General features: G+C 36.6%; 1 protein-coding gene across 41 annotated transcripts in view; it reads left to right on the top strand.

Moving 5' to 3' along the window:
• Window positions 1-15,178, top strand: part of SORBS2 (sorbin and SH3 domain containing 2) — a 192,868-nt gene that overhangs the window by 138,983 nt on the left and 38,707 nt on the right. For 33 of the 41 annotated variants that reach the window (XM_088057052.1, XM_088057051.1, XM_088057049.1 and 30 more), the window contains 5 exons: window positions 1,565-1,740; window positions 7,009-7,075; window positions 7,892-7,936; window positions 9,119-9,302; window positions 11,687-11,801. In XM_088057052.1, the coding sequence (XP_087913178.1) occupies window positions 1,565-1,740; window positions 7,009-7,075; window positions 7,892-7,936; window positions 9,119-9,302; window positions 11,687-11,801 (587 nt within the window). Of the gene's footprint in view, window positions 1-1,564; window positions 1,741-2,431; window positions 2,585-7,008; window positions 7,076-7,891; window positions 7,937-9,118; window positions 9,303-11,686; window positions 11,802-15,178 lie in introns of those variants that run through there. The other 8 variants (XM_088057060.1, XM_088057077.1, XM_088057079.1 and 5 more) reach the window with 4 other exon arrangements.

A 15,178-nucleotide genomic window follows, 5' to 3' on the forward strand; every position in this document is an offset into this window, starting at 1 on the left:
GTTACTCCACCTCCCAGAATTCTAGGTTTTTTGATTGCTTCCAGCTTGGTGATCTAAAGATCTATCAATACTGGTTTGGATATACCTAAAATATGTATTTTCCCATGACTTTCACTCTTGTATGATGCTGAAGTTCAGTGTTCCACAGTAACAGCCTGATTTAATTCTCTTTACTCATGTAGAAGTCCCCCTGATGGCCTCAGTTTGAGGTCTGTGAAGAATGAAGGATCAAATCCAAAATGTTTTCTAAATTTAACATCACGCATTTTGGGAAAAAGTTCCAAATATTCAGACATTTGCCACACAGAGTTGCCCCTCGCCATATATGTGTAGCACTGAATTATTTACAGGATTTCAGACTTGAGTAAACAGCTGAAACAGCCATGCCAAATCCTGCACTGCAATGGGAGTGAGCAGAAATACTCAAATTAAAATTAGAGCTTTCAGTCACTGGAGCTCCTTTTGCAGGCTCATATTACAACTCCTATTTTTCTTCAGAATAATCACTGGATGTTAATGCCACATGAAAGTCAATTGTAATTGTCACCATTAGTGTTAAAACATATATTTTCACTCCCTGCATTCATTTATCCTGCAGTGGAACTGTCTCACTGTACCTGCACTTGCAAAATAGATGCTTTGTAATAACAGCCCACTAATTTACTGAAACCTGCTGCTGAAGGAGTAGGGCTCTTTTTCCTTTATACAGGAAAGAGTGTATTGTCTGCAGAAATAAAAATTTTCATGTCACATCCCAGCACTGAGGTGTTTTGTGTTAAGTAAAATAGTCTGCATTTTAGAAGGAAATGGTGATGTATTAATTTCATTAGTTATAAAGGAAGATTTGAGAGGGAAGGATAGAAATATTGCAAGTCACTACAAAACAGTAGCAGCTTACACATTTCACCTGAGTTACTGTAGGTGGATCATCAGGTTGTTCTGCAGGTGCCAGGTTACCAAAAACCATTTTTATGGATTATATGTGGAGTCATATAAACAGATCAACACATGTTAAGGGAAGAACACTTTATGTTAGAAATTTTTTCTTAAAAATATTCATGCATCAACACTTCATGTTTCTTGGCATATATGACATAAGTTTTTATGCAAGGCTGTTTGCTGTGCTTACAGAACAGCAATTTTCTATAGTTTGCTAGACTTGCAAGTGGGTGCAAGTTTTGAAATTATGTCACTGGTTTCCAAGGAATGAGTAGAAAAGGTGCAAAAGTTTGATTTATAGGAGAAAGGCTGATGCCCCTTTCTCAATAGATTTTGCTATGTTTGTGGAGTTTTTTCTCTTTTTATTGAGCAAGGCATTGTGAAAAAGTACTTCTACTCTAATTCTGACTTCAATAGCTTGTCTGGTCCTTAAATAAGTTTATAATTCTGGTAATGTAACATTAAGTAGGGCAAATCCCTAGTTGATATTTCTTTAAAATAATGTATATATATATGATTAAGATTGTCAGCCTTTGTACAGTGTAGTGAAATAGGGAAGTGTGTTTTAACTGCCAAGTATGATTACTGTGTCATTACACAATTTTCTGTCATGTTATCTTTACAGAGTCCACAGAGACATACTCACAACATGTTCAGAATGTTGGCAGCACCACCACCACCAGTACAATACCAATCTGTAGATCCTCAGAAGAAGAAAAAAAAATTACAGTAATTAAAGCACCACATTATGCAGGGATTGGCCCGGTAGATGAATCTGGAATCCCTACAGCAATTAGAACGGTAGGAAATTCTGGGAAATCTGTGTATGAACTCATACAATGAACTGATTGTTGGTAATGGGTTTTTCACATTCTTCTACTCTTATATAATTTGGAATAGAGCGTGCGTAATCAGCAGCCTTGTGAATATAATATTGTGTGTTGACGAAAAGGAGAATGCTGATGGGAGCATAATTGGGCAACCTCATGTTTCTAGTTTTAATTAGAAGTAGCCAAAATTTTGTGTCTTTCTTGTGTCTCTTGTAGTTCTTGCCTTTTGGAGATGCACAGTAATTGCATTTGGTTTATCTCTGAAATAAAGTTTATTCATGCTACATATATACGTGTGTGTGTGTGTGTGTGTGTGTGTGTGCTTGCAAATATTTGTGTATACGTCTGTGTGTGCATACATGTAAAAATCTTACATTTCTGCATTTCTTGGGGCAGCGTTCTCATGTCATCAGGGTAGCATAGAAATGCATAGTTCTGTTCTGATGGCAGTCTAAGGGAGTAGCATTTTCGTGGCAGTGCAGTAAATAATCGTTGTGCCCTTGAGTGACACGTAAGCAAATAGCTGGGGAGCCTTTTCATTGTGACCAGCCCAGTTTTGATCATCTGCCGCTGGTCACTGCTTGAGTGGTCCCAGGATGTCAAACTGAAGAGTTTTGTTTTCACTATGCTGAAGCATTCTTTCCACTCTGCTGTCAGGGCAGCCTCTTCTGGCTGCTCCAGAGAGCACAGAGGCAGCTGCACTAGGTCTGTAAAGGCAGCACTTACTGGCCTTTCCAGCCAGAGAAGAACTGCTGTGCTGGACGGAGAAAGTGAGAAGAGTGGGAGCCAGGATGAAAGCGGCAGAGCCATTGCAGGTGAAGTCCTAGTGAGGTGCAGGGATGTAGCAGCTGTTGGATATATCCTGTCTGCCAATCCTGACATATGGGGCTATGTTGTATTGCCAAGAATTGCTTCAAGGGACTGAAAAAATAGAGGGGAAACCAGGAATTAATGGAAAAATTCAATAGGAAAAAATCAGGATAAGTGGTAAGATGGGGACAGTTTTTATAAGAATGGGGGAGAAACTCTGGCATTTCTTGCTTTATTTTTGACATAAAAAGTAATACAATCAGAATATCTTAAAAATTAAGACATTTCTTTGCAGCAATGCTCTAGGTTCCTGTCCTCTTTTTTAGTAAGTAGTCCCTTTGCTTTATATTAGATATAGTAATTGGTTTCGTGCTTTTTTAGTAGCAGATTGTTCTAATAGGGTGCATATCAGTTATATAAGATTATAACAGAAATCCCCCTTAAGTGTGCCTAATGAAGCTGGCAGTCTGCCAAACTATATTTAACTTTCAGGTTGTATGATCTGAGTCGTTCAGATTTTCTCCTAAAATGTAATTCAGTTTGAATTAGGACATTTTCCTGATGGTTTTGCTCTGTTTTTTGTTGTGTTTCAGTTTCAAGAAATCTTACACCTTGTAATCTTAGTATTATAGAAATAATTCTCGCAATGAGATATAAGTTAAAACTTTATGCTAGTGTGTGTATGTGTAAGAGTGTCTCTGATGTGCCATTTGGCATCCTTATTCTGCTTCCTTAAGACATAGCTGGTAGCAAAATTGTTTTCAAGATACTTATTTGAGATTAATTTATAAGTGGGTACAAGTATATTTGAGCCCTGTGTACCCCAGCTGAGCAAGAACAAAGTTGGTATAGTTGTCAGCAAAAGACTCAAATATGCTGCACCTTGCAAAAGTGCTAAAATTGCATTTTCCAATAACAGTAGAAGGTAGAGTATATCACCTGCCCCTTCTCCGAGGTCAGTGAGCAATCCAAATAGGAATCTTCTCCCAGAAGGTTCATCCTTAGTCCATCTGAAGAGAGAAGTTTTCAAATTAGTTCAATTTATCATTGCTTGTAATGTTTAGAAGTTTCTTATTCTTCCAAAAATGGCAACAGTCTATCAAAAAAGCAGTAAATGAGGATTCAGGGGTAATTGGACTGTGTTCCAAAATGCTGTGCTGCTCAAAGTGTAGCATGTCACTCAGAGCTCGGGAGTATCTGTGTTCCAGATTTTGCATGCTTCTCAGGGGTAAAGAGGCTTTGCAGAATGTGATTGTCTCCTCCAAATCTGTCTTTACTCTCAGATCACCTCTGTTTATTGAAGGAAAACAGAAAGATGTTTTCTTTCTATTCCTGCTAACCCAATCTGTCTCAGGCTTCTGAGAAGGGAAGGACTCATACAAAGCTTTTTATTCACTCAAACCCCCCATCCCACGTTAGCAGGCTCTTTCTATGCCACTTTAGCTCCTTCTAGTTTGGGAAATGCAAGCTGAAAATTCAGATTGTTGTTAGGTTCTGCCTTTGTGCCAAGCCCTGACCCAAAGATGGTCAAATTCCAAGTCACTAAAAATGAACTCTCTGAAAAAGAGAGGGTAAAATGCTGTTCACTCAGAAAAGCATTCAGTCAAATACAGCACCATTTACCACCGATGGGGACCTGGGAAAGGAAAAGCCAGATTCATGAAAAGCGATAAAATTGCACTGTTTTAATCTATCCAAAATGATTGCTTTATATCTAATGATCAAAATTAATCTGTAGACTGAAAAGGCCTCTACTTAGTAAAAATGAAAAAAAAAAATAAATCAAGTCCTTCTACGTTTCTTTTCCATACTTAGTGATGTAATATTTCAGCTCAAAAAAAAAATAATAAAAGCCAAAAAGCCAGAGGTCCACTAGAAGTGGCAGAATATTCTGAGTTGGAAGGGACCCACAAGGATCATCAAGTCCAACTCTTAAGTGAATAGCCCATATGGGGATCCAAGCATTATTAGCACCCTGTTCGCACCAGCTGAGCTAAACTCCGGGTCAGAGAGGCCTCCTTTAATTGCATACTTCCTTGTGGATGATTACAATACTGCAGTGATTATGGACTCTCCTAAGCAATTGCAGTTACTTCTCATGTCCTTTATGTGCTATTTGGCTGATTGGATTTTTTTTCACATACGAAGATACCATGTTCCAACGTTTAACTGCATCAGCTATAATATATGCAAAGGAGGATGGCATCTGAATGGCTTCATGCATTGTGAATACTGTTAATTCCTCAAACAATGTTGGTGTGTGGGATTAGTGAATATAAATTGAGAAAATGTATTTCAAAATTAATATTTTGAGTATTCTATTTCTTAATCCTATCTGGTTTATAACTTAAAGCCAAGTTATTGGCTGAGGCTTGAAACCACTAGGAAGGGTTTGCTGGGGAAATGATGAGAGAAAGAAACATTCAAATGTCCAGAAAGATGTTGGGAAACATTCTTCTCTACTCATGTGGGAGCTTCTCCATACCTGAGCTCTATGTGGGAGCCTCCTTTGACTTTGTGGAGGACCAGGCAATGCTTGACAAACAACAGGGAGGTAGCAGTAGTATTTATGCATTATTTGCAGTGTGTTCACCTACCACTTGTTGGAAGCCTGTTCTTGGTTCAATACAATCAGAAAGGCAGTTGCAATATCATGTGAATGTTACTGTGGGAAATGAGGAGGAGCAGGGAGGTTATGCCCTGCTAGTGTGAATTCCCTCAGACCTCCTGAAATTGTAAATTTTTGGGTATATATGACCCTGGAGCACAAAACAACGTACTTGTTTCAAGTCCAGCTAAATTATTCTAACCAGAGTCCCAGTAGTATGGATATTTAATACCTTTTGGGAAACAATATTAAAATTACTCAAATCTGCTTCTGAGTAACTTACACTTGGCAGAACTCAGCAGTATTGGTAGGTGGGGGAAGAGACCCATCTTATCTTAAGACAAAAGTGAATCTCCTTTATCTCTGTCCTGCAAGCAGGCCTAGGTAAAAAGAATAACTCTATTTAATTGTTTTCTTACCCAGGGGATCCCCAAGTTCTTAAACTGACTGTCAGCTCTTATTTTAAACATTGCTGTAATATTATTTAGTAACAATTTTATGAGAAGTCAGTATGAGTCCTCAGAATACAGTAGCATTTCTGCCTAGTCCCTTATACTAAGAGCTCACCATTGTAAACAAAACGTATTTGTTATGTACAGATAACAAGTAATCATGGCAAAGGTGTGATTTAGTAAAGATGGCAGTGTGTGGTGAACAACACAAATCTGTCTAGTAGTCTGTAGGGAAGAATTTGTAGATTTTTTCTTTTTGTGGTAAAGAGGAGTAAGCAAAGTGATTGCAAATTTGGTATTAGCTGGTGCAAGATAATCACTCCAAGAGGGGGCCCTTGAATTTCTCTGTGTACCATGAGGTTTAATATGGTGGGTTTTTTGGTTGCCCAGAGAAGCTGTGAATGCCCCATCCCTGGAGGTGTTCAAGGCCACTCTGGTTGGAGCTCCAAGAGACCTGGCCTTGTGAAAGTTGTCCTTGTCCATGGGAGAGATGTTAGAGCTTGATTATCTTTAAGGTCCCTTTCAACCCAGGCCATTCTATGATTCCATGATTCTTTGCATTACAACTCCTGGTTTTCTGACTACTGTGGGACAAGTAAAATATTAGCACCTAAGGATAATACTGAAAACATGTTTGCCTTTGCGTTAATAATTTTCTGAAATAATATCATCCTACCTCAAAGAAAATTGAAGCAAAAGAGAAAATTCAGAAGGGTAAGAGATAAAAGAAGCACAAAAAGGTGTCGATATGAGCAGAGTTTGGGAGCCTTGGGATTACTTAGTTTGCAAAAATAAGGATAATTTAATGAGTAATGTTAAAATAAAGTTATCCGGAAAGGGCTTTTAAAACTGGTTAAAAGAATACTCTTTGTTTACAAATCCAGATATTAACTCTGAAATATAGTGTGGTCCTAGTTCTTTCCTCAGTAGTATTACAAAGTTTTTCTGCATTATTTAACGATTACATTTTGAAAGTATTTTAAGCTGGAAATTGCCAGGAGGTCCAAAGAAGCTCTTCTTACATGCTTGTAATCATAACTGCCGAGGTGTTTCTGTTTTCGTGTGAAGAATCTAGCATTCATCATTGTCAGATATGGGGCACTAAGATGATGAACTGTTGATCTCACAATAATTCCTATGTTCTGAACCATTACACCCTCCCAAGATCAGAGTCCAAGACTGACTCAGTCTTCAGTGTCTTCCAGAATTTGTTACAGGGATGCATAAATACATTCAAAATACATGAAAATTATTACAGTAAATAATAACATGTAATATTTCTGTCCAGAATAACATTAAATGTCTAATCCCATCTATACACGTGGGTATTTTTATTTTGTCATTAATTGTCAAAACTATATTTTTCTAGACAGTTGACAGGCCAAAGGATTGGTACAAGACAATGTTCAAGCAAATCCATATGGTTCATAAGCCTGGTGAGTATGTTCTTATCTTTGTCTCCTCATGTCCAGTTTGAGGGATGAGAAATTGTCTACTGCAAATCTTCTACCATCTGTACTGCCTTTCTTTTGGAGAACTCCACTGTTAAAACAGTGTGGGCTAGTAAACAGGCAGGTTTAAGGACAAATTCTGTGCTTGAGTTTCATTGTTATCATAGAATATCTTACTTGGTTTTGCTGAAACAGAGCTTTGGTGACATTGCTAGCTTTAATGTCCTTTATGATTTGCCCCAAGGATGTCAGGAAACTGTATAAATGGAAACGATTCTCATTGCACCTCCAGAAGGAAGGAGACTTTATTCATCTGAGGTAGAGCTAACATTCAGTATGGTCACACAGAATGTTAGTGGGAGAATAAGAAATGTAGGCAGCAGAATATTGGCTTACAAGCTCTATTTTGAGCACTAGTCACATAGTAGATATACTGGATTTGTGATAGGAACAACAACTTAACAGTCTGTAGCAGAGAAAAGCTGACGAAAGGAAGGAATCAAGCTTGGGGAGGGGAAAAAAACAGACAAAAAGTAATCTGCAGTTCAGTGCTTATTTCTTAAGTATGCAATATGAGTGATGTGACCAGAAGATACAATACAATATAGATGTAAGATGGTAAATACAGCCTAAGTATAATGGGAAGATGGAGTCATCCAAAAGCACCTATGAGACAAGGAAAAGAAATACAGTGCTTGATTGCCTATCAGTCTGCTATTTGTATTTGCGAAAACAAAGCTCAGTTTCTGTGATGAACTGGCACGTATGGCACTACTGTAACACATGCATTTCTTTTTGTAGATGACGACACAGACTTGTATAATACTGCATATGCATACAATACTGGTAGGAATTGTTCCATGTTCAAAATGACGCTTTTGTTAATGTCAGCAAGTAATGGTGTAGTTAACTGTTCACGCTCGCTTTTATAAAGCTTGTAGACACACTTTATTGTCGTTTGATCTCAGTTGTTCATGCCTTTTTCCCCCAAATGAAACAAGTTTAATTTTTGTTTCATTCTTGCAACAGAAATTAATTGCAGCTGTGGACCTCTTACTGTAGAGGGATATACTTAGCACTGTGGTTACTTGATTACATTGCATTTATTTTCACTAGTGATTGTTAGTAACGCAGCCTTTCCTTATAGAAATGGAAAGGGAACTACTGTTTGAAAATGAAAATACTAATTACTGACATGGAAAGATAAAAAGAATGTACTGAATACACTTTAAAAATATGCAGCAAGAATGCCTAATAAAACTGATTGTTTTTCAAACTTGGCCATTTTTGCTATAGGCATTCATGTTAACGTTATTTAGACACAAGAAAAGGCATATTTATCTAAGATATATAATTATTGTGTCTTAAGAAGATTATACCCATATAGTAAAATTATTTCCAAAAAAAAAAAGCAAAAATGAAAGCATGAATAGACTATGTGCAAAAAAGGCCACAGTGCCTTCTGCAAAACTGCCATTCAAAATTTTTTTATTTCAGTTTTTGGTGCATTAAACATGCTCTCAATCATGCCTTTTTCTGTGCTGTTCAGAAGATTTGTTGTGGGTCAGTGGTTTGGCATCTCTTTGTACCCTTGTGATCCTCTTCAAGATAGGCTATTGCCTCATCATCACAAACCAACTAGCTATTAAAACAATGAAAAAAGGTGTGTTTCCTGCCTCTTCTCTACCTTCTGAACATGGAACGACTGAGCAACAGGATGTGCCTGGAGATTAATTACAGGCTGTCATTAACAGATGTGATGGATTTATACACCCATTAACTTCTCCATCAAATTAATTTCTTTTAATTGTACTGCACTTTATCTGTGTGTTTGTAATTTTGTGTAAAAATATATAAGAAGTTCTCTAATGAGCTACGTAATATGCAGCAATGTACTTTTAAAACTCATTTTCACATTTTTGTAATCTTGCCGCTTCATTGAGTTACTGTGGGTTCTTGTGGCATTCCATGTTGTGGTTTTTTAAGAGTAAGTCTTAAACAACTGTTACTGATTTTGTTTCATATTAGGTAGCTACAGTCCATCCTTCTCTGCTCAGGCACACCCCGCTGCAAAGACACAGACGTACAGACCACTGTCCAAAAGCGCTTCTGACAGTAGCTCCGATGCCTTTAAGGTCTCGTCCCCTCTGCCACCCCATGTGCCACCACCGGTACCACCACATCGTATGCGCCAACGGTCTACACCAGAAAAGTAAGTCAGTGCATTTTTGCACGGTGTTCTTGCTATGTACAGTATTCCAGTTGCAGAATATAACAGAGGATGAAATAGAAGCTCTAGAATAATATGACTTCAAGGGCTTTATTCAAGGGCCAGTCAGATGATGAGGGGTGATTTTCACCAGGAGTCTGTGCATTATGCATGGTCCTGTCATTTCTTCAGTGTGCTAAAGATGTGTTTATTCTTATTCATGATGCAACCATAAGCATTAAGGATTTTTATTCTCATTAGTGGTATTGTCCTGCTTCTTGTGTTTCAGAACAGTCTGTGCTCTAGGAGCTGTCTTCAATAGTCTCTGAGTAGGAAAGGCCATTCGTTGTATCCAGCACCAAAGAGAAAGGATCAAAAAGATGATGTAATTCTAAATTCAAGGGAGAGGAAAACTGTACAAGAGTGTAGCAGTTAACCCACATTTCCCCAGAGCTTAGAAGTACTTTATACCTCCATTTTTTCAATCTTCATTTTGGTAGACCAAGATAGTGTTTACAGATTAAAGAGGCATTTCAGATATCTCACAGTTTTCTGTCCAATTTCTCTGCACAAAACCAGCTCCCATTGGTTAGAGCCCAGTCTGGAAGAAGTTAGTAATGAATAACTCAGGAAATAAGTTCTTATCCTTGTGATAAAACCATGCAATAGACCTGCACACAAATTCTGTTGACTTCAGCATATCTGTAGGTACTGGCTAAGCAAAAATCTTTTTCTTTACTGTTTACATTAAGTACTACAACATGTTAATATAATATTATGCTATTATAAATCTATATGTGTGGGGGTATGTATATATTCTATATTAAAAGGGTAATATTTTTCCCTTTCATCTGTGCCTACAAGCTCCCCTCTTGGTTACACTCAAGCAACAAAAGAGAATTTGACCATTTTTGTCAGTTTGGACATTGCAGACATATTTATATGAAGAAATTTAATTATATTTAACAGTTTCAAGTAATTAGCAGATTGAATAAAATATTGTGAGGAAAGACCATACTAAGTGTTTAGAATTAAGACACAACTATGGCTTTTTGAAAAATTTGTAGGTAGTGGCAATCCAAAACGTAATTCTGTAGATACACATAGTGCAGAGGAAGATGGGATTGCTTGATGGTTACTGATTTTAGCTTTCCTGTTGCCAAGGACAGATTGTCAAGAGGAAATCTAAAGGTTAGAGCTGGTCTGCCTCACAGAGGCCATGAGGCTTGAATTTTGTTTGCAGGTCATACAGAAGTGCAGACTTTTTTAGCAAGACACCAAAATGTGGCACTGTTTAGCTTTGATCTCTGAAGTTGTGTGAGTTTTTGTCCTGTGCTTAGGCCAAATGCCTCAGTCACAGAAACTGAGGCCTGTTACAGTTCCTTTTGTCAAACTTAGAAACAACTGCTCAGCACTGAATTTGTCTATTTAACCTCTGCTTTTAATCTCCCACATGATACAACAGGCAGTGGAAATCTGTGTTCTCCAGGCCAAGGGATGCCAAACATGTTAGTTATGCTTTGCCCACTGCTGAAAGCTATAGCTTGTCAATCTTTTCCTGCCATTGGGAGATTCTTTTTTTAATTGCCTATAAAGCCAGAGTATTTTAAAATCTCACATAAGAGGCTTAGGTCCACATATATCATGTTTCATAGCTGAGAGGCAAGATATGGTTTGCATTAGCAGCTGAGCTGAAAATATAGTCCATACAGGATAAAAACCTGAAAACTGTAAATTAGTTGAACCGAGCATGAATCAGAATTTCAATAGCATCCTTCTTTCTTCAGTGGCTTGCAGTATACTGCAACTTCATCAGAATATTTCCATTTTCCGGTTCATTCTCAAAAAATGCAACCTTTTCTGCTCTGAAAACAATTTTTTCCTCAGTGAAAATAAACAATAAAGCCATGTAGAACTACTTCCCTTGAAATGTAGGGTATTTTATAAATAGAGGCGTCTGTGTCACTGAAATGCACTTGCAAGCATTACTATAAACAAAAGCTACCCCATAGATTTTTTTAAGGCACATGACATGTGCATTATTATGTCAGGTCACATCAAACCAAGTCACACCAGATAAAATTTAATCAGTGTATGCTCTTTCTTATCATAAATACAGACAATAGATGGTAGTATTTCCCCTTCCCTTTCCTCCAACCTTTGAGTTACTAGTGTGTCATTTTACACAAGAGTTAAATAAAAATATGTATGAGCTACGGTTTTATACAGCAAAACACTGGGATGCCAAGCTAGATGTTCCACAGCTGAGATCTGGAAAGATTTGCTGTTCTGAACATCATTTGGCTTTGCAGGTTTCTGTTGTACAGAGCTGTAAAGCACAAGGTGATGACAGTAAATTAGCTCAGTTGCTTGTATTTGCTGTTTAGGAATGACTGGGATCCTCCTGACAGAAAGGTAGATACTCGCAAGTTCCGTTCTGAACCAAGAAGTATTTTTGAATATGAGCCGGGAAAGTCATCGATCCTTGAACACGAAAGACCGGTAAGACACGTAAATGAAATGGGTAATACAGTAAGAGATTTGGTAAGAGGTTATCTGTTTACTATTCTTAATAACTACTTAGAGGAATATTGAAGATCCTTTTTACAATACAATTTTGCAGAAATTTGTGTTTGTTCTTATCTGATGATTGTATTGAAAAATGGGGTTTGGCTTATTTACTCAACTTACATCTTGCAGTGTTTGCAAGAAATCACCACTGTGCAAACCTCATGGATGACAGGCAGAACAGATGGAAGCTGGTTTTTCTAACTGGTGTGCATCTACAACACTTACTTTCAGTAGTATTAACAGCACATATGATATCTGATTAATTAATGCATAAATAAAATATTTGCATTTTCAGGATCTGCTGAATTGTATATCTAAGGAGATTGTGGTCAAATACTGGCCAAGGTTGCCCAGACTGGACTTGCCTGAACACAGCCCTGAGCAACCTGATATGATTAGAGCTTTAGCAGGAGGTTGGGCTGAATGACCTCTGGGGGTCCTTTCTAGCCCCAAATGCTCTGTGATTTGAGTGAGTGTACATTATGAATGAGTGTACCTTAACATGTAATTAGAAGTTTTTATTCCTGCTTTCTGAATAATGATTGTAATTTTGGAATAAAGCTGTGCTTAATGCTTGCAAAATGACAATTCACGGAAGTTTTCATTTGCTGAAAGACACGTTCACCCGGCCCTTCCAATTTAGCTTTGTACTATCTTAACATTTTCTTATTTTAGGAAAGATGTCATGGCATATTTTCTTTTCTTGGTCTTTTACTTTAAGGTTGAAATGTTTGAGGGAGTCCAGGTTTAAAGAAGAGGTTTATGAAATCAGTACTGGATTGCTATTTACTTCTGTATTATATGCTTGTTCACAGAATTTATTTTGCCAATTTAAAGCAAATTAAGGAAATAACTGAATTTCTAAATACGCAATATATCAACAGTGGAACACCTGAACCAAGTACCTCTTCCTTTGTTTTTGTGGTCTTTGCAGGAATCTAATTTTTGTTAGCTAGAAAACACGAAGCTCTTTTTCTGTGAAATTGAGTTCTTGCCAAACTGATGTGCTTCTCAAAGAAGAAATTGGCATTTCTGTAGGAACTGGTAATGAATCAATAGAATTAGTATCTGAGTGCAGATGAACTTAATAATTTTATTTAAAAGGCAGTGTCATTTGTCCTGAGTACTTTCTGAGTGCCATGGATGCATTAAAAACAGTGAGGTAATTTTCCAGTCCTCCCAATGCCAAAGAGTAATAGCAGATTCAAATTAAAAATAAGCAAATTACACTGATTTCAGGTATTCCAAGAGTGGCCTCACTTTTCTAATAAATTACATTTTCCGATAATGTAATGTGAACAAAATTAATTGACATGACAATTGCAGTGCTGATTAATATTGTCAGAGCTACATTGTTTCAATTCTAGCAAACTAACAAAATAACAAAAAAGTGAGCTTTCTTCCACTTTTTTCCACTTGCTTATGCATTTTACTTTTGCTAATCTAAATCAAGAGATGGAATTTTGAGCTTTTTTTGGTCCTTAAAATATTTGCATGCAGGAAAGCTTTAGTCATGTTGTACCTACTAAGCAATACACATCAAGGGTTAGGTCATATTTTGTCATCTGAAGCTTAGACTAAACATTTAGGCTTAGCTGATGTACATACAAGGAACCATCTCATTGTATAAGAAATTTTTAGAGCTGAGAAAAGTACATTTATGTACAGAATTGTGAGATTTTTTTGTTTGTGAGAGATTTTGTTTATTTATTCAGAGCTGTAAAAAATAACAAAATATAAGATGAAAGCTGTATTGACACTAACGTAACATAGCTGAAAAAAATAGGGAGCTATCACAGTTTCATCAGTCTGGAATGTCTACTGTTGATAAAGATGCTATTTAGTTTTATGTAATTAAGATACTGCTTTTGGACCATGTTACTAACAGAAAATTTGTTTCACGGAAGTATTTGCTTTCCTTGTATTTGTATTCATTGAATGGGATATAGGAGGTAAAACTAACTCCTTAAAAGATGATCAGCAAAGCAGGTCAGAAGCTCTTTTCACTGAGTGTTGGAAAAGCTGACAGCAGAAAATAATGCATTGGCTCCGAATTCAGATGAAAACTCCAAATTCTCAAATATGTCAGTACTGCATGAATTAAATCTTCCATCTTGATAATCTCAAAAGATTTGATTTTTAATGTCTGAAAAATTTTGATGATACTGAAGGGAAGTATTAATAAAAATGTGGAATATAAAATAAATGCACTAAATTAATATTGCAAAAGATGGACATTTATAGTGTCTGAACTAGAAATTCATACTTTATTTGTTTTGTCAAAACCAAAAAAGTCAAAGGGAGTTTTTCTAACAATCCAAATCCCCAATTTTTTTTTAATTACATAAGTTCCATGTCTACAAGATTGTAGTTTTCATGGCAAAATAATCTGTCAAAAATACAAAATACTTACAGCTACCTTGTATCATAATGAGCAGGACAAGTCAGACTTGACAGATCAGTGTTCCCTTTATTGGTGTATGTAGTCGATTGGAATCAGTTGTGATTAATGTGGAGATGAAAACATGGGAAGAATAAAGGAAATTGAGATTCAATGTAAAGCTGACATTTAGTGGGAAACACTATTCAGCAGATCCTCACTGATCAAAAGAAGATCTGTGTTAATCAAAACAATGTGAGAAATAAAAACTAAAACATTGACCTAGTAATAAACATTAAATGGATAGATTGGTGGGGAATAACCAATTATCTTAGTTATAGATGCAGAAGGATGAGTGAAGTTTCAGACTGCTGTGTTGTGTAGTAGCCTTTTCCATGAAACAGGAAGTTACTGTGTTTTCTTCCATATTTTGAATTTGTAAGAGTATAAAACATCAGCAAAAAGTAGAGGCTTTGGAGTAGTATTTTGAGATTACACTAGAAGGTTGTTAAATAGGCATTAAATAGTATTACAAGACATGGTGATGCAGCTCATTTTTTTCCTATTTCAAGAAGCCACTGATAGGGTGGTATATAAGTTGTTTTGATGTCTGTTTCCATCTCCAGTGTCTGCAATTCAACTAAATATTCCTCTTTTTCTCCAGTATCATCCAAACAATGGACTTGTTTCCTAAAATGGATGCTTACTTTCCATTAAAAAGTAAATAACAATGTAACGACTTAATCATGTGTAAATAAATTAAATTTTATTATTCAGTAGTTTCTACTTTGTATATATGAGAAGCAGTTCCTCCATACTTGTACATATATCTATTTCTACAGTAGAGTAAGGAAAGATCACAGTGTTACTGTAAAAAAAGACCTTATAAAATTGGTACAAGCAATGCCTCTATTTTAATTAGTTTTTT

Source organism: Pseudopodoces humilis, chromosome 6, assembly GCF_049639895.1.
Source record: "Pseudopodoces humilis isolate 2021_Gansu_Grassland_sample_001 chromosome 6, ASM4963989v1, whole genome shotgun sequence".
NCBI classification, from domain to species: Eukaryota; Metazoa; Chordata; class Aves; order Passeriformes; family Paridae; genus Pseudopodoces; species Pseudopodoces humilis.